The sequence below is a fragment of the Cydia strobilella genome, chromosome 4 (assembly GCF_947568885.1).
Source record: "Cydia strobilella chromosome 4, ilCydStro3.1, whole genome shotgun sequence".
Taxonomy (NCBI): Eukaryota; Metazoa; Arthropoda; class Insecta; order Lepidoptera; family Tortricidae; genus Cydia; species Cydia strobilella.
Genome location: NC_086044.1, coordinates 4,906,920 through 4,926,312, shown reverse-complemented (window position 1 = coordinate 4,926,312; position 19,393 = coordinate 4,906,920). Strand labels below are relative to the sequence as shown.

Sequence of the window (19,393 nt, the reverse complement as noted above, 5' to 3'; positions counted from 1 at the left end):
TTCTTTTATAATTTTTTATAAAATATCGGTATGAAATTTTACCTATTAGCAAAGAACGCGATATCTAAGAACCAATGATTGAAGAATGTTAAGGAAATTTTCCTTAATTATATAAAGTTACTTTTAGCCGGGGTTTTAATTCTCGGTGTATTCGATTACATTGGAGACTAATTAAATAAAAATTTAATAAATTAAATTAAGGTTTGCGTCACAAGTCGGATAGCAATCACTATACGTATACATACATACTTTTTTACGATTCAGCTAAAGTACCTAAATAATTAATGTACAGGTACTGTCAGTGAGAATAAAAAATAAGAATTTAGGTACTATTTTCATTTTCTTCGTTTCATTCCGGTTATCATACTATTTATACTGTACCAGGGTTAATATCGTGTAAACGTTTTATGTCACAAATCTACTTTTTTTACTAATTATGTAGCTTTGTACAATTTACACTGATTTAAACTTTCACGATTTTTACCCTAGAATACTTTCTACAGATCGTGGGTTTTATAGTAGAAAAATCCGTGAAGCCATTGAAATCAAGAAACATAGAAATTTCAATCGAGACGAAGGTTTTAAGATCTCATCCACATGGAACCCAGTCATTAGTAAGTGTAAGCGAACCCAAATATCGAAAGTTGAAAAATCGAATATTGTGAGTGTTGTGTGTCGACCCGGTAGCATCCCTAGTGCGCAAAACGTTCAAGTTAATAAACAAGACCAAGTGCGGGTAGTTCGAAAAACTCGCGCGCCTAGAAGATGTTGATGTCAACTTTAGCCAGTCTTCTCCGAGACCACGGGGACAACGCCGTCCTCGAAACGTCGGAGGTACATTTTAAAACTATTTTACGCGATTAAGTCCCGTGGAGATAAATAATAATTTGTACAATTTATGAAATAAAACTATGAAAACGGATTATATCGCGTATATTGAATTTATAATACATCCCGACGTTTCGAACTCTTTACAGCGTTCGTGGTCAACGGGTGACCGAGGAAAAATTACAAAATGCAAAAATACCCACATACTAAAATAATGAACAATCATAGACTACAAACTTTAAGGCTGGTTGTACATGCAAAATCGGTTCATAAGGCTAGTTATACACTATAATTATTTTTCAAGTAAAGATATATATATATATACGCGATAAAAAAAAAACGCTGTAAAGAGTTCGAAACGTCGGGATGTATTATAAATTCAATATACGCGATATAATCCGTTTTCATAGTTTTATTTCATGAGTAACTATCGCGGTAACCGAAGACAATATTTTGTACAATTTAATTACAAATAGTTCCCAATTGTGTATACGCCGTGGGTATTGTAAGGTACTTATTTACAAGAGATTAGTTGTTAGGATTAGTTTCCTTTGACAAACACACCTTACACGTCCAATATATACTTGTAACTTGTAACAACGCCCTATACAACTTCACTTTAGATTTCCTAAGTCTTTCAACCCATCATCACGTCATTATCATTTTCAACCGTGAGCCCGATTCAGAATCAACAATCTGTTACGGTTTCGATCTTATTTTGATCCTTGATGATCGCTGACGCTGATTGGTGTATCGCGAGGTGAAAGTTGTGCGTGAGGCGCGCGCCAATCACCAAGACAATCATCAAGGTCCATCAAGGTATCAAATCCAGTTCAAAACCGTTCTCGTCTTCTTTGTCCCTTATTATCATTATTGAGGATCGTGACCACTTGGTTTTTGCAGTTCCTTAGATTTGTCTCCATCGGTCCCGACCTCCCGTAGCCCTCACCGCTTGATGGCGTTTGCCTGAGGTGGCCTTCTTTTTTTGGAGGAGACCATCTAGGGCTGACCAAGTTACACCTAGATGGTCTGGCGGTTGGTAGAGGGAGAGGGTCTTTTGCCTTCCACTTTTCAAAACCGTATATTTTATAACAAGTTGTTTAATCTGAGTCGGGCTCCGTGTGTCATATAACGGACAGTGTAAGGGTCGAAGGCTCAAGTGTTTGGCATGGGATAGATGCCTTTGTCCAACTAGTCTTTGGTAAACACTTACCTTCCAAGGAACTTGGGGAACTTTTAATTGGCTAAAGGCTAGTTAGGTGGATTCTCGTAAATTATTCCGGAGGGCTTGTCCCTGACGGTTTTGTGCGTAGAATGAACGTGAAAAAACTGTTGAGGTGCTTTGCGGTAATGGTGGACGGGTTCCGAATGTTTCTTTTTGATTGACTGTTAATTTAGCCTGAACGGTGGCCAACTTGTTTGTATGCTCAGTATGAATGTTTTGTTTTTGCATTTCAGTATACTTAGGTAGGTACTTAGGTCCTTTAGTGTTGTAGGTACCAATATTATATTGGTACCTATATAATATAGGTACGTATATCGTTGGCTTGTATGGGTGAGGGCTAATAATGCGTAGGTACACCATTGCTTTGTTAGGCATTCAGTTAGCTTGCTCCCAACGCATGTATTTATTTATTAAACACTAATAATACTTCTTGCTAAGAATATAGATAATTATAAGTAATATGTCTATATAGTATTTTATTATCTTCGGTTCTTATGTCACTCTGTAAGTCAAATGCGCGAAAACGCCAAAATTTGCATTTATTTTCCATCCCACTATCCCAACTTATCTCGACGAACTCCGTAAAGCAATACTTTCCTCAAAAGCACATCAAAATGCAAAAGCAAGTGTAACACCGCCTTTGTACCGCGGCCGTAAGGCAGCCACTACAAACGTGATGCAAATTGCAAGGAGTTTGAGAAGTTGCTGTATACATCCTTATCGCAAACTTGGTCAGACGCGTTTAAAGTTTAAAGAGCGATTAAACATTATTGTAACGCCCTGCTATAGTTACTCTTGGTTAGCTTTTTTTTATACCACGTCGGTGCCAAACAAGTATACGGCCATTACGGCCCGCCTGATGGTAAGCAGTCACCGCAGCCTATGGACGCCTGCAATACCAGAGATATTACACGCGCGTTGCCGACCCTTTAAAAACCTGTACACTCCTTTTTCGAAGAACCCCCATACTGTAGCCCCTAGGGAAAACCTCGGCAGGGAGCTAATTGCACAGCCGAAGCGTCCGCGGAAGGAAATTCCTCTTAAACCGCACATTCTCTACGGCCATAGTCGCTAGTACATATAAAATAAGGTTAGACTGCTTAGCGGGCTTTCAAAATATTCTTTTTTAAATATTAACAAATGTTGAATGAGTTTTCGGAACTTATGTACGGAATATAATTTGATATTTACCACTCCTCAGTATTCACTTCAGTGAAGAAAACAATCGTGTATGCGAAACAAAGGTGTATGTGAAGTCCCCAACTGGCATTGAACCAGCGTGGGGACTATTATTCCTCAATGCCCAAGCCCTCTCGCGCATGAATGACGTAGTGGGATGGTGAATGTTATTTTTAAAAAACAAAAAAATTGTATTATGTCTACCTAGAGATAGGAACTATTAAATAAATATGTTTTATATTATGTTGACCATATTGTCCATGATTGAAAAAAATAACTTAGATTTAATTTATAAACTGAAATAGATAACATACACTAAAGAAAATGTGACCAAGTCCACGGGTGATACGATAAAACGACACTCAAACAACAACAAACAACAACAACGACAAGTCAAACGGTATTTCATTAATTTGATTTGTTCCCTAGTTTGATGGTTTTAATTTGTTTATTTAGTTTTAATTTTATTGATTCATTGTTTTATTATTGTTGTTATATTTATGTAATTATTACTTATTCCCTTAATCCAATTAAGTCATTCTTTATTTATTTATTTAAACTTTATTGCACATGAAAAACTTAATCAATTTCAAACTAAAGAAATTTGTTTATTATGTTGAAACCAATCTCAGTATCTTTCATTAAACACGTCAAAAAGACGAACGTAATTAAAATACTAGGACATTCAACTTTTAACGCGCAGAACGGTAGAAATTTTACAGATGTCAGTAAAGTATCAAAACTAGTTACTCCAAATATTTTCTTAAACGTTTCTGAAAACTGAACTGATGGCGATTAAAATATCCGTTAAGCATTTGATTCAAATCAATTAGAAGGTAAGCCCAAAGGCAGAAGTTTGAAAACATTAGAAACACGACTAAATCGGATATCGATCGGTTTCCCAATCAAGTCGGGATAGAAGTTGGACGGCTGGCAGGGAATTAATTTGGCTAGAGCCACAGACTACGTAGACACCGCATTTTGAAGCGTTTATAAAATTATGAAGAGCGTGAGATCAGAAATAGGTGCAATTTTACTTATAAAGGTTCCTGCATTACTACTGAGGTGTTGATGCCGCTGCTGTATCTGTTAATTTCCTTGATAAAATGAGTGACGGATTTAACGTCTAACGCGACCGTAGTGCAGCGTCGAACGTCAATTATTTTATCAAGCGAAGCCCACACAGCGCCCAGGCGCCCACGTCAAGGCCACGGCAGTAATGTCGCAACAGTAATGCAGCTGCAGTTGACATCAGAATGTCACCTCCATTAATGTATAGGGGTGACATGTGACGAAAATATTTCCATACAATATTTAAGTTTCATTTGGCGTTTTTATTAAAGATTGTCGCTTGGCTAGGCCCCAGTAGGCCTAGCAGAGGAAAGGTGCAACAGTATCTCGCCCGTTTTTTTTTGTATTAGTTAGAGAGGGACGCGTAGTCTTTTTCGCGGGTGAAATACTTTCGCGCCCTTCCTGTGCTAGGCCTACAGGAGCGCCAAACGGCGAGTTACCATAAATTCTTCCATCATAAATGCTGCCATCTTGTAGTGGTGATCTGTGCCAGTGCCGGAATTTGGAATCATGCGGCTTATTTAGTCATTTACTAATTGACTATGCATTTCTGAGGATTCTGATAGACGATGGAGCTAAATTTGTAGTAGTACTTCAGTGTAAGCGTGAGAATAAATTTATTAATTCCTACACTGTTCTTCTAAACGCATACTTTTATATTTATGTACGGTATAGCAGCAGTCGAATTAACTTTATTCCGTAACTATGATCAAGGGTGTAAATAAAAGGTTTACCTATATTTATTACTCTTGTTAAGGGTACAAGAAGCAGATATTATTCCCAAGTAAGAAATGATTACCTTTTTAGTTTTTATAGTTTCGCCATGTCCGTCTGTCTGTCTGTCCGCCTGTCCGTCCGCCACTTTGCTTCGTGATCGTAAGTGCTAGAAAGCTGCAATTTATCATAGATATATAAATCAATCATGTCAAGAAAGCGATTAAAAAAGAACTAAACAAAAAGGTTTGAAGATATGTACGATTATCTCCCCTACATATAGTGGAGATGAAATTTTATTTTCGCTACAACCCTATTGTGTGAGGAGAAATAAATAAACCTTTCAAAACGATTAAGGGTCTTCAACAACCATTCTTTCAAAACGATTAGGAATTTTCAAAATAATCGCTTAGAAAAAAAAATAGGTAGGTAGGTAGGTAGGTAGGTGTGTAGTCGTCGTCCCCCTCTTTAACTTTTGACCATGACTCCAAAAAATATGAAATAAAACGTGAACGTAAAGCTTAATAAAGACTTTCAAGAAAAACTAGCGAACATGATCGGCTAAGTACGGGACTAAGAATGTTTACTTAAGTATTTGTTTGATTTAACTTTAACATGCCAATTTTCTTCTACGAGAGCACTATCGCTAATTAGCAGCCGTTGTATTTCAATTTCTACCTTGAACACAGGCTTCCATATTACCCGGCCTTTTATGAAACCATGCTGTCCCGAAAACATGACTTTTATATTGATATCAGGCAAATTAATTAATTAACATGTAGTTATTTAGTCCCTTTCCTCGTATACAACGTGTCCTCTATTCAACTAGGCGGTTCATTTAGTAGGGTGCGGGTCTGTTCTTATTGATGGAAACGTCATACGAGATAAGGAAACGGAAGAGTATGAATAACGAGCAGCTAGGGTTGTCCAAATGTAGGTATTATGATTTTTTTCAGTAAATAGTATTTGTGCTTAGTTAAGTATTTTTTCGCATACATCCATTACATGTAAATAAAAGTGTAATAAAGTAGGTAGGTATGTATTATTTCCAAACATGACAAGTTGACATTTAAGTTTTTAAACAACGAATGCAACGAATGCTCAAAAAAAGTTATAGAGGGAAATGCTTGGAACACAATTTTTGAATACGTAACTTTGTTTGGACTAGTTAGGAAGTGAATATGTATATCAAGTCCCCGGCCGTAGCTCTTGAGCCAGGGGGATAGGGGGGTTTGAAGGTCCCAATTTTCGGTTTTTCGATTATATCTCGGAAACTATCCATTTTAACGACATTGCCATTTAAACAAAATGAAAGTTGGTTTAATTAGTTACAAGTTTCTGTTGTCAAGTGTGTCATGTCTTTAATAGTTTTTGAGATATCCGCTCTTAAAAGTTTTTTTATGGCTTAATTTTATCTTAGTATCGTTTATGTATAAATCGGGGGTGCTGAATTAATTTATGGTATCACATTGACACCATTCAGAGAGAGAAAGAGAAAGAATTGAGATCTATATGGGTCCCAAGTTCTGTGCTGTGTAGAAAATCCTGAAATTGTAAAGGATTTGTCCTGGCTAGTTTTTACGTATATGTATAAGCTATTATATTTGTCTATGTTACTTTTCTAAAATTTGGTTTGTTGGTAAGAACTAGCCAAGTCAAATCCTTTTTAATTTCAGGATTTTCTACACAGCACATAACTTGGCACCCATATATATCTCAATTATTTTGTCGGCGAGTCAACACACATGACACATGTATATTCTTAATATTGAACTTGGCTCTCATTTCGCATTTATGTTTTTGTTGGCATATATTTTTATCTGGTTTGTTACAGTTATAAAGACATAATGAGAACAACTTATTTCTAACTTGGCTCGTTAAAACTTGGCTAGAACAGTTTCCAGACTTCGTGTCTGACAACTGCTTAGAATTCAGTGATAATGAATTTTACATGCAATTAAATTGGATAGCAAATTTGCTTTCGACATAAGAAATGTATGTTTGCATTAAATAATGTGCAGTAATATTATATAAGTCAACACGCCTGCAAACAGGGATGGAGCCTCGAGGCACCCGTATGTATTATCAGCTTTTGGGGTAAACCCTTTGATCATATTATCTGTACTGACTGTACTGTACTGCACTCTATATTGGGTGTGTACTTTATTTGATGACATTTTTAGGCTTGAAATTTCCGTTTTTAATTTTTTTAAATCTATAAAATATATCCGTACAGCTCCTAGCTTGATGGTGTCCACTAAAGAGTTAATCACGTCCATTGCCGTAACTGATGTTTGGCCACTTTGGCCGTCGTCCAGTAATATGTAAGAGATATCATAGACATCATAGTAGAGTATCCAGTAACTGTGCTGCGGTACGAAAAGCATGTTAAATACCTAAGGGTTCGATACAATCGCACATGTTTTTGAATATACTTAGATACTTAGGTGTAAAAATCCGTGACTTTAGAACAATATATTACCGTTATCACTCCAATCATAACAGACGCAATCACTGGTGACCACACTAAGTATTTATTTACCAGTAACCTACAGATACGAGTATTATACTAAAGTTTCCCATTTCTTCATTTAATAATCATAATTGAAACTACCCTGTTCTTTCCCTAACCTCTAAGTATCTTCATCTTAATCGGTCCAGATGATAAGGTAACAGATAGACAGGGTTACTATTCAATTATAATATTAGTAGGGATGATTCATAAATAAAATAGTGAGCAAGTGGTATTTGAATAAAAATAATTTTAAATAAAACGTAATTTAAGTAGTAAAATGTGTCAACCCTAACTAGTCGGTTTGTTGCAGACATCGTGATCCCGTCGCTGCTGATACTGGCGCTGTTCATCGGGAACGCGTTCATCGTGCTCATCATATACAAGTACAGGAAACGGTTAGTACATGTGTGATAAAACTGATAAATATATTATATAATGTGCAATTGGGCGCTTCAACGCAGAAACACTATTAATACCTAGTTGTTTTTCCGTCCCTGGAAGTTAAGGATACTGAATCCTTTTTTCAGATGCCTATTATACCAACATTATTGTCACCTGACAAGAAAAAAATCCTTGTGAATCGGTAAGACCCGGTTGTTGGACCAGGAATATTTTGGTGAGCTGTCATTGTTAGGTAACAATAAATTGTCAGCGCAGTGAAACGGGGGCTGTTTGTGACTTATTTATCTACTTAGCTGTTCTAGCGATCCAACGTGGATCTTAGCACGTATGACACTTCTATAGGTATCAAAGGATTAATTCACCCCGCGCCGCATCGCATCGCTTTGCGTTCGCGTGTTGTTCGCCTACGTAGTACGCAGCGTCAATATCCTTGATAAAATGAGTGAGGTTCGTAGCCGCATTACTGCTGCGATTAGAACGTTCATTCCAGAACACATTTTATTAATGAAATTGACAGCGCCCGCGCCGCGTCAATGTCAGTGCAGAAATGCCGCTGTAATGCAGCTGTATGATTTGTATGCTTAGAGAAAACTTTATAAAAGATTTTAACAAAACTAAGATATCTAGATCTCGATATCTCTTATGAATGGCATGACAAGATAGCTGTGTATCATCGAAGATAGATATAACTCCGTAATAGATGGATACAGTCTAAGGAAAAAACGTGCCTCGAAAATCAAGAAAATTTGATTCTCGATCAGATGGCGCCACTAGTTTTGGCCTACACTCGTATAGAGGGCGTTGACTGTTTCGTTTGTTATTTATAATTTTAACGCATACCAGTGAAAGAACATGGGTCAAAATAATAAAAATAATTAATGCAAATAAAAAAAATCATTTATCCATATTTAAAAACATTTTATCGTATTTTTAAAAATATTTATTTTTAGTTTTAAAGTGTGTCGACAGATGGCAGTGAATTTACTGGGGTTACAAAATTTACTATGACAGTACCGCTCTAGTATAAGTTACTCTATGGTATCATGATATACGTAACGTATAGGCTCGTTATGAGCTTTTGCCAGATAAGGTCTAAGTCCGAGCGACGCTTTTGATTTATACCCCGGGCTATCTCTTGTGTATAGCTTTATCCGTTGGTGCAAAGTTAGTACCTTCCTTGTATTATCGGTGTAGTTTTACAATGATAAATGATATAGGATAACTGAATGGGCTAAAAATCGTCGGTCTAGGATGCATCAGTATTAAAGAAATACCTACAAGGCAAAGTAGTACGTTAATTATAATTATGTATGATAGTTATTGAGTAAATCTCGTCCGAAAGAACCCACAGCCTAGGCTAGTCGATAGTGACCTTGCCTGCGAAACTGGAGGCATTTTATTTGTGTCTGTATGTTTATCACGAATATTTTTTAACACGAGTTATGGACGTCTTCTATGTATCTATGTCGTATATCGTCACTGTTTGGGGATAGGGTGATTGATCTGTGCAAGATTGTTCCCAGGTATTTAGTACCTGTTTTTTTTGGTCCCTTTTAATTTTTGTTTCACTAACTGCTTCATATTAGTTTTTTACCCTTTCTTTTATAAATTCTTATGTCTTCTTTTCTTACCTATTTAGTTCTTCATATTTTAATCAATTATATTATGTTGTACTCTTTTTTATTATCATGCTACGTTTTCAATATTAAAGAGATTATTTTCTACAATAGTATTATTTTATAAGTAGGTACGCTTTTAAAAATGTAACGTCTAACGCAAAATTTTCAAGGTCCTCATTTAGTATTATTCTCGCGTTGCTTACATGTATCTTCTGTACGACTTCCCTGCCTTATTATGTTACTTTACCTCATCTCCGTTTAATAATAGGTACTATATATTACCCTCATCTCTCTTTTACAAATTCTAATACATATAAAAAGGACGATATTATGCACTTCGTTATCCACGGAATTTAACCACGATATAAGCAACGCCCGGGGCGTACATGATCGTAAATTATTTGGTGAATTTTCGCTTTAATATTATATTTGATGATAATTCAGTCTGCTATATCAAATATTCACGGCGGGGGTGCGTGGTGGGTAAATACAATGGCGAATAATATATGTTTATTTTAGGTAGTGTGGGCTCATCCATTTGTTATATGGTAAATGTCAATCACGTTATTTTTAGCGTCGGGGAAATGCTGTTATTATTGTCCTACGAATATTATTTTTATTGTTACGAAATGAAGTGATAGTTTCATTTTCAACTTGGGTATTCGCTAGTATCGTTTGTTTATTTGATGTCTCCAACTAGATTTAACATAAATGTTAATATTTTCCCTTTTACATCCTCTTTTACTTGTGTGTATATATATACAATTTATAGATTTAACATACATATTTGCCAAATCACGATAAAAAAAGGTTTACTCGGAAAAATATTCCGCCATTTTCAAATAAGTTGATTTTTTTGATACTTTACCTAAATGTTGAAACCTTTCGGAACAATCAAAAACTGCATAGTGTAAAAATCTGTTATCTGTCCCTTTGTCATCATTTATAGGCATTATCAAAAAGTTTTTATTATTAAAAAAAAAACTTTTTCAAAATTAATTGTGACCTACTTCCCACTAATCCACTAATACATATAATCCCAACTGTCGCTACACTATAGGTACATGGCGCCCCAAAAGCACGCGCGCGTGCATATTGACGCATATCTTACACATAACAGAGCTTCATTAGTGCGGTCACACACAAAACATCTGTGACCTTTATATCCAATATCATACCGCAGCGATATGTGGCGAAGAGGGTCCACTTGAAAATAAAAGCGCCACAGTAATGCATAAGAAAATTTAATTGCATGACATCCAAATTGTGCGAGTTAAAGTAATTGAAATGAAAGAAATGGCTTTTACTATGCGACTTTAATTATAATAAGTAATTATAGAAAAACAATTGACACTAGGCGCAATCGAACGGAGTAAAAGAGTAGAAGGTACATACTAGTATATGACTATGCGTAGAGCAATAGTGTGGTCGGTGCTATTTTGCTCCTAGTTTTCATGAAGGCGCCCAAGTGGTTTGTGTTTACTTTCATCATCCTCTCCTGAACACAAAGTTTTTGTATTTAGCTCCATGTAGTCCTTTAGTTCAAGCAAGCTCGGCCGAATTTTACTCTTTCTATACAAACGGTTAGCGGAAGCCGCTCGACCCCAATTTCAAAGGAATACCGCAAATCGATGTACAGGTTAGCCGTTTGGCACACACATACTAGAGCGGTATTTTTATACGAATGGGTTAGACTAGGTGTTTCGTTATGTTTTTAAAACTACGTGTTGGATTGTAATGAAACTTTGCACATACAATAACATGAGGTATATCTAGGTCTGTAATTATTTTATATAGCTCTAATCTATAAAACAAACGAAATAGAGCAAAAACAAGTTTTGTATGAAAAACTTGTTCGCTGTATTTTTTTACTATTGTATTTGAAGCTACATATACCTTATTCTATTGTAAGTACAAAGTTTTAGAGCAATCTAGCTAGTCGTTTAAAATGAGAGCGTAACTACGTTTGTATGGAGAACCGAGCTCGCCGGTGACTCTTAAGCTGTGATCTCTTTATAGCGACACGACACGTATCGCACAATAAACTTTACCCTCCCAATATTGGTTCGATGTTTGTCAGCCGTTAAACTGTCAGTGGCGAAGCTGTTGTGAGTTACTGCGATACATATAGTGACCGAAGTCCACAGGAAGTCGGCCCATTAGCTAATGTTCGAGCGCACTATCTTTATATAACCAAAGATAGATATAACCGTAATAGACGGATACAGTCTAAGGAAAAAACGTGCTTCGAAAATCAAGAAAATTTGATGCTCGATCAGATGGCGCCACTACCTTTGCCCTACTCTCGTATAGATGGCGTTGACGGTTTTGTTTGTATTTAACAATTTTAACGCATATCAGTGAAAGAACATGGGTCAAAATCATATAAAAATAATTAAGGCAAATAAAAAATTCATCCATATATAAATATTTTTTTTAATATTTTTTTTTTAGTTTTAATCGTGTGTCAGTGAATATACTGTGGCACAAAATTTACTATGACAGTACCGCTCTATCCTATTATATCCTCTTTGATATAACTAACTACAGTGATATGGCTTTAGAACTAAGATAAAATGCCCGTAAAATGGAGCGTGTGTGGCATTCGATTGTGCAGTTTCCTAACCAGCTTTACCTGTGCAGTTGAACAGTATCAGGCAAAACTGCGCAGGCATACGGCTGCTTGGTAGAAAATCACCAGTTACGGTAATGATTGTCCAGTTTATTGTAATTTCACCGACTATTTAGTCCATGTTTTTCAAAACTTTTTAAAACTGTTATTGTCATGTTTCTAATACAGATTCTTTTGTTTATTAGCGAAAATTTACATATATCCTTCTTCTACCCCGTCACGGTTTAACGTCTCAAGAGAAGCAACGCAAGATCCCTGGCATGTAATCTAACCCGGTAGTAATTATTTTAGATGTAATTAGATCTTAGTAACATTATGTAGAAGATACGTCCACACCAGTTGGTTTTTTGTTTAAGTGCGTCTTCAAAACGTAAAGCGCTATATCCTAAAGTAAAATATCAGTAACTCCAATGCTAAACTTCTGTGAGACACAGACATATTAAACATATTAATAACGGGTCACTCACGTATTTTAAGTCGAAAACGCTCGACATGTTGTTGTTGTTGTTGTTGTTGTGCGGCCCGGAGTCTGCGCCGGTCCGTCACCGTCAACGCAAGCTCCTAATGACGCTCCTCGGTACGGAGTGAAACATGTCGAGCGTTTTTCGACTTAAAATACGTGAATGACCCGTTATTAATATTTTTAATAACTTCAATGCTGAACAAAAATACGTAGTAAGTTATTGAAAGTGAATCTACGTATTGTAGATTTAGTACATTTATTAGATTGTAGCAAGTAACCAATAATTGCGGTTCATATAATTCCACGCCCTCGTTTAGTAACTATAATCACTCACGGAGAATGGTATCTGTGCTTGCATTTTGTAGTCGCAGCCACTATATTTTTGCCTGAATTTTATTATAAGTTTTCGATCATAATTATATGATTTATACATAGATAAAAAAATTGCTCTAGCAATTTTGAACCTGAATGGCAAAACAAAAATGGCAAAATATTGTCTTCGGTTACCGCGATAGTTACTCATGAAATAAAACTATGAAAACGGATTATATTAGGGATACGTCGGGATGTATTATAGATTCAATATACGCGATATAATCCGTTTTTATAGTTTTATATCAAAAATGGCAAAGTTAACTGAATTTGGTAGTAAAGTGTCAATTTACGATGCAAAGTGAATTTTACATTCGGCACGTAACACTCGTACCTAACCTACACAGTGTTCGAGCGTTTTTTTACAGTGCAATCACTCGTTTCTAATTTAACAATCTGTTATGCTTTTTAAACTGGTTTTTATACGACCTTGATGATCGTCTATTCATATTTATTTTGAACTTTTGAAGACAGAGCGAATTTCATTTTCGATCTTAAGTCTCCGGCAAGCTCGGCCGAATTTCACCTTCCCATACAAACGGAGTTCCGTCTCATTTTAAACTACGTGCTGGATTGTAATAAAACTTTGCACATACAATGATATGATGTATATCTAGGTCTAAAATTAATTTATATAGCTCTATATAAAACAATCGAAATAGAGCAAATCAAGTTTTGTATGAAAAACTTAAATTCGCTGTATTTTTTTACTATGGTATCTGAAGCTACATAAATGGATTTCAGACCTAGATATACCTTATCCTATTGTAAGTACTAAGTTGCAGAGCAATCTAGGTCGTTTTAAAATTAGAGCGTAACTACGTTTGTACGGAGAACCGGGCTTGCCGGGGATTCTTAATTTTGTCGGATCTCATTCGTTCGTACCTTAAGAGTGAAGCTTACAGTTGAGCTAAACTTCCACTAATCCAACTTGAGTGGACAGTTTTTCGTACTTGTTGTTGCATAGTCTCCAACTTCTTAATCTCAGTTTAACTTTGTTTAAGTTCGAGATACTAGTAACGAGTTTGGACTGTAGGGAGTCATTTACTGCCTGCAGATTGTAAACAAAATTTGACTTTCAGCTTAAATTAGTATTTGAGTTGGTTTAGAAATCGTGTAAATAATTTAGACAACAAATACATATGGACCCAGCCGGCAATGTGGATTTATGCTTTTGACTCGGATTTTTAGGTTAACAACAACATACTCCAGTATACCTTATCGAGTTATCGTATTGCATCGTATCGTACCGCATTTGTTCCAGAACTGATGCTTTCCTCTTTCCTTCTCTTCTTGAGCCCTAGTCACCTAAAGATCTATAAAAATGCCTTTCATTCCATTATATATTGACATATCAAAATTGCACTTATCTTGACAAGTTTTGATAGGAGGGCGGCTAAAGGTTAGGAATACTTCATTCCTTAAAATTTAATTTGATTTTATTTTTTGATTTAAACTTTATTGCACATAAAATTATAAGTACAAATAGCGGACTTAATGCCATAAGGCATTCTCTACCAGTCAACCACTGGGCTTAAAAGAGATGGTTGTTAGGTGCAGGATTAATACTAGAAAAAATTTAAACGAATAATCACTACCTACTAATATTTACAAAATAAATACCAATTAATATACTAACTTGATGAAATCATTAACTTATACATACTTTATATGATATACTTACATAAATATCTACATATATACATACATTATACATGAACCTACTCTGAAACATTATTTATATTAAATGCTTACGCAGCATGCGCTTAAAGGTAAATTTACTCTTCTGAGCTTTCCTGATGTTCAGTGGAAGGTCGTTCCATAGGCGTATCGCCTGAACAGTGAAAGAGTTGGTCAGGAAACCGGAATGATGAGGGGGAAGAAAATTATTAAAGGTCGTTAAACCGTGTTAACGGTACGAGCTACGACACGGAATTTCCGTGCAACCCTTTTACGTGTTCAAGAAAAAATTTACAACTGGATAATCCGAAAGTAATACAAAGCCCCTCATATTGCCCCAACTTATTTTTTTTATATATCTTCTGTTCCATTACGTCTATCGCGCGAATGTTTATGAAACTCAAAAGAACGGGGAACTCGCAAGAGCCACAAGATATTTCAGGCACACAGTCAAAAACAAATTTAATTTGCAACATCCTGACCTAGTTATAATTTTGTGAAAATTCATTCCTATTAAAAACTTCCAAATTCATCGTTCACGTTAATTTATTAATGGGATGTCATGTTTGCGTATTAAAAGTTTTAAGGAATTATGAATAAATGGCGGTGTTTTTATGCTGATAGGACTGATAGGTTATAATTTATTTTTCAAAGAATTTGTGGGCTGTTTTCTGTTGCTTAATTTTAATTTATGAGATAAAATTATGACGTCGCGCCGTAATAACTTGCTTCCAATTTTATTTTGCCGACAAATTAGTCTAAAAGTCGCCATATTGTGGCTTGAGTACTGTGAAAATTGTATTGAAGCAGAATTTTGCTTTAATCAAAAACGCAAACCTGATTAACTTTTGGTCTTTAAAATCATCGTTGCTTTTCATAAAATTGTACTGATATCTTTTAGTGCTCCGTGATGTGACTGATGTGTTTAAAAATATTCAAGATTGATTATAATTAGGTATTCACGGTACGCAGTCAGTAAAACTATTAGGTTAGCATATATGCAATATTGTGTAATGATGTACGTTCGTGATAACATAAATAGACCATTTTTCCAAAAGTATTTAAGGTGCAATCTTTAAAATGAGTCTGTAACGTGTTAGGAGTAGAAATTCATTCGTTGCATTTAAAGTGTCAAAGCTTGATGGATGCGTTTCTGTGACGTTCGTATGAATAAAAATAAAATATCAAACTCGGAAGTCGGAAAGTAATTTAAAAATTTCCATTTTATTTTCTGCTACAATTATCCGGTTATTAGGTTTTCCGTAACCGCACGATTACTGGTACTCGACCCGCCGCTCCGACGCCGCCATTTACTTCTCAAAACTGAACTTATAACTTAATGCATTTTCAATGACCACAACTTCCCTGACCCTGGGAAACCCTTCCCTTCCCTTCAAGACCCTGGGTGAAGGGGTAGTTGCACACGATGAGGCGTGGTTTAACCTTCTTCACACTAGGCGAGAACTGAGACACCAGCGCGCTGTTCTCCCACCTTCGTCACCGGTCACCGGGCACGGCATTCTCCTGCCAGCTATGCGGTCGCGGCTGCCGCTCTCGCATTGGACTTACTAGTAATTTGCGGAAGTGCCGCACTTATGAACGCTGTTTAAACCATCATTTTATTGACGTTGCAGTCCAATGATGAATCAACTTCCTTGAGCTTTGATCGATTCTGCCTCTGCCTAATTAATTTAATTTCTCCGTCGGATTACACAATTTCCGTACCTAATAATTTTTCTATAAAGTTAAAATAAACTTTTTGTCCCATAAAATTAAGCGAGGGAAGGATGTGTTTGACATCTTTTAACTTTCGGAGTTTGTTAATTTAAGATCTTTGTGCTGTTAAGTCTTCAGAAGGTTAAATGAAAACGTGATAATTTCCCACTTTTACGATTACATCACGGCCTGAATACTCGTCTAATCACTTTCGTCTCAACTTTGTATTTAATTTAACGTGGAATTTTGAAGTACTTAAGGGTAATTTGTAGGTAGTGTAGCGCATAATATGACTCAAAACCATCGCCAAAATTAGCGCAAGACTTCAGTTTTTAGACATGGCATGGCTTTGAGGATAATTATATTGCGAAGTCGTGGATATTAAATGTAGTATTGTTATGTAGTATGTATTTTCATGAGTAATTATTAAAATAAATGAATTCAACTGTTGATATACTTATCCGTTTGTTAATATTGTGTTTTGTTTGTTGCAGAAAAAATGATGACCTCGACGACGAATTCAACACCATCCCACTAAGCGTTAACGGCAACATTCACAGCGCGGGCAACGCGGTTTAGACAAACAAATTCCAGAGAGATTACACGTTAGACTTTGAAACCCTGTTATTTTATCTTTGACGTTCTCACACTACCTATTTGTCTCTGGAAACGACAGATTTAAAAAATGCATCTAACTACTTCCGTTTGTTAATAAAACACGCGTCCGCGCGCGGTATGATTTATATGTCGCGACTGACACCGCGACCTCTGTCGCTTTCTGTGGCAGTGGCAGTGTGCGTGAACAGCCTAATTTTGACAGCTATTAGTCAAAGACATTTCGAACAAATCCTAAAAGAAGAAATAATCCAATCCGTGCAATAACATTACAATATTTAGAATCGATGACCATTGATAGCTCAACAAGCCAATCCCTCCCTTGCGTTTTACTATTTGTATAATATATTGTATGCTGAGATGGCTTAGATTTTAATGAGATTACTAAATAGTACCCATATTCCGTGATAGGAAGTCGTTTTATTGCTTAGTTCTAAGGTATGTATTACCCTCGACCCTCAATACTGAGGAATACGACGCAAGGTGGAGGAAGGTATGTATAGCCAATCAGACTCGGAAATTGATTCATAAAATCTCTTTGAGGCGTATAAAGCAACATAATAATCTGTTAAAACATGGAACAGATGGTTTCAATATTCTTACGTGTAATCTCTCAAAGGCAGCTGGACGAAAACGCGTTAGAAATCGGACAAAAGCATCGATTCTAGTCGCCGCGTGTGCGAGCGGCCTTAGGCCTTAAGTTACCCTATTTATCCTTTAATTACTTCAATTAGACAGTCCAGCCGATTTAGGGCGAATTCAGAAAATTAAACCAATCAAATTGTTACAAGGACAACGGAAGAATGGTCTATCGTTGGTGTAGGTGCCTTTTGTTGTTTAATTAAAAGCGGTTTTATTCAGTTCATTTTGATTCATTTAATTTACTAATTACAGATTTAATAAATGAGATAATGACTGAGATAAGACAGTTAATTTATTTATGAAGAGATAGTAGGAATCTTTAAATCTGATGTTGATGTCTCGAAAGCTATTATTGTAAATGAAATATTTATTTAGTTGGCTAACCTATGCTTATGATAGCAAGAAAATCTAATCAAATAATGACTTGGAAAGTAATGTAAAATCGTCAAGATTTAAACTTATTTTAGTTCATTTTCATGTCATAATACAACCGAGGCCCTATTTATTAATTCTGCATGTGTAACTGATTTTTTTTAGTTAGAGCTGGCAACATTGATAAAAAAGCCTCTCTTTTTCATCGAGCAATTTTCAAAGACAATGTTGCCAGTGTAGATTTTTAAAATAAAAAATACTTTTATCATTGGCCTTTTTTCTGTAAATTTGATCGTTTTCTGGACTCTTTTTCCAATAGCTTAGATGTTAAGTAAGGACTGATATGATGTATAAATACTCTTATTTTCTCCAGTCGTACATCTGTCACTGCATTGTTTTCATAGTAAGTCAATTAAGAAGTTGTTGGCTCTAGTACTGTGCTAAGTATTTATGATTTCGTTTCGTCTCGAAATTGTTGATGTTTTTGTATTTGGCGAAATCTGTATAGATTCAGTAATGAATAAAGCACTTTATCTTTATTGTGTTGTTTTATTTGTAATGAACTAGTTACAAGAGCAGAGTTCAGCCGATTATAGTTTTTGTTTTTATTGTCAGTAGGTACGACAGCAGACTACTAAATAAAAATAAAAGAAACAATTCTTCTCTTGTCTTGGCGACGGCACAACTTGTTTCATCATGCTGACGAGTCGTTATATCGTTTTTAATTTGAATAACAGTGTATTTTCTTCTCTGTTGAATTTATATTTGTTAATTTATTGATTGTGTGGTCGGCATAAAGCCTTTAAAAGTATTAGAGGTAATCGATAGCCCCGAATTAAGAACCATAATTATACCAATTATTGCACCATCCCACTAACCCGGGGTTAACCGGTAAAACCGTTAACCCAGTGTCAAATTGTACTGGTAACCATGGTAACTCTAGGGTTAGTGAATGGTGTAAATGGCGCTAAGAATACAAAATACCTCAAGTAACGAGGATTTGCCTCGATTTTCTAAACAATTCCTTTTACAACCTTTTCTTTTCACCAAATCCTGTTCACGCTACAATTTCCCTTTCGGCTTCCCCGGAAATATGACAAACTGCGAAGGGGTGAGCATGAGTAAATAAACGCGACAGAGTGACAGATTCAGCCCACGCCAAATTTCCATGCCAAGTGCTACTTCAAGTATGGTGCTTCTATAGAATGAGAAGCCATGTAATTACAAATCAAGCCAAGCCACGCCAAGTCAATACAAATTTAGCTTGGTCTGAGTATATTACTGCATTCTGTGCCCTTTTCTTAGTAGCAAATTAAGACATTTCGACACGGAATGTAATAAATGTCAG

The 19,393-nt window shown here is 35.8% G+C and overlaps 1 protein-coding gene across 2 annotated transcripts in view; it reads left to right on the top strand.

The window, feature by feature from the left end:
• The window catches only part of LOC134740989 (uncharacterized), a 152,093-nt gene extending 133,509 nt beyond the window's left edge, over window positions 1-18,584 (top strand). For both annotated transcript variants that reach the window (XM_063673705.1, XM_063673704.1), the window contains exons 8-9: window positions 7,843-7,927; window positions 16,911-18,584. In XM_063673705.1, coding sequence (XP_063529775.1) covers window positions 7,843-7,927; window positions 16,911-16,995 — 170 coding nt within the window. In that variant the 3' untranslated portion in view covers window positions 16,996-18,584. The remainder of the gene's footprint in view (window positions 1-7,842; window positions 7,928-16,910) is intronic.
• The last annotated feature ends 809 nt before the right edge of the window (window positions 18,585-19,393 follow it).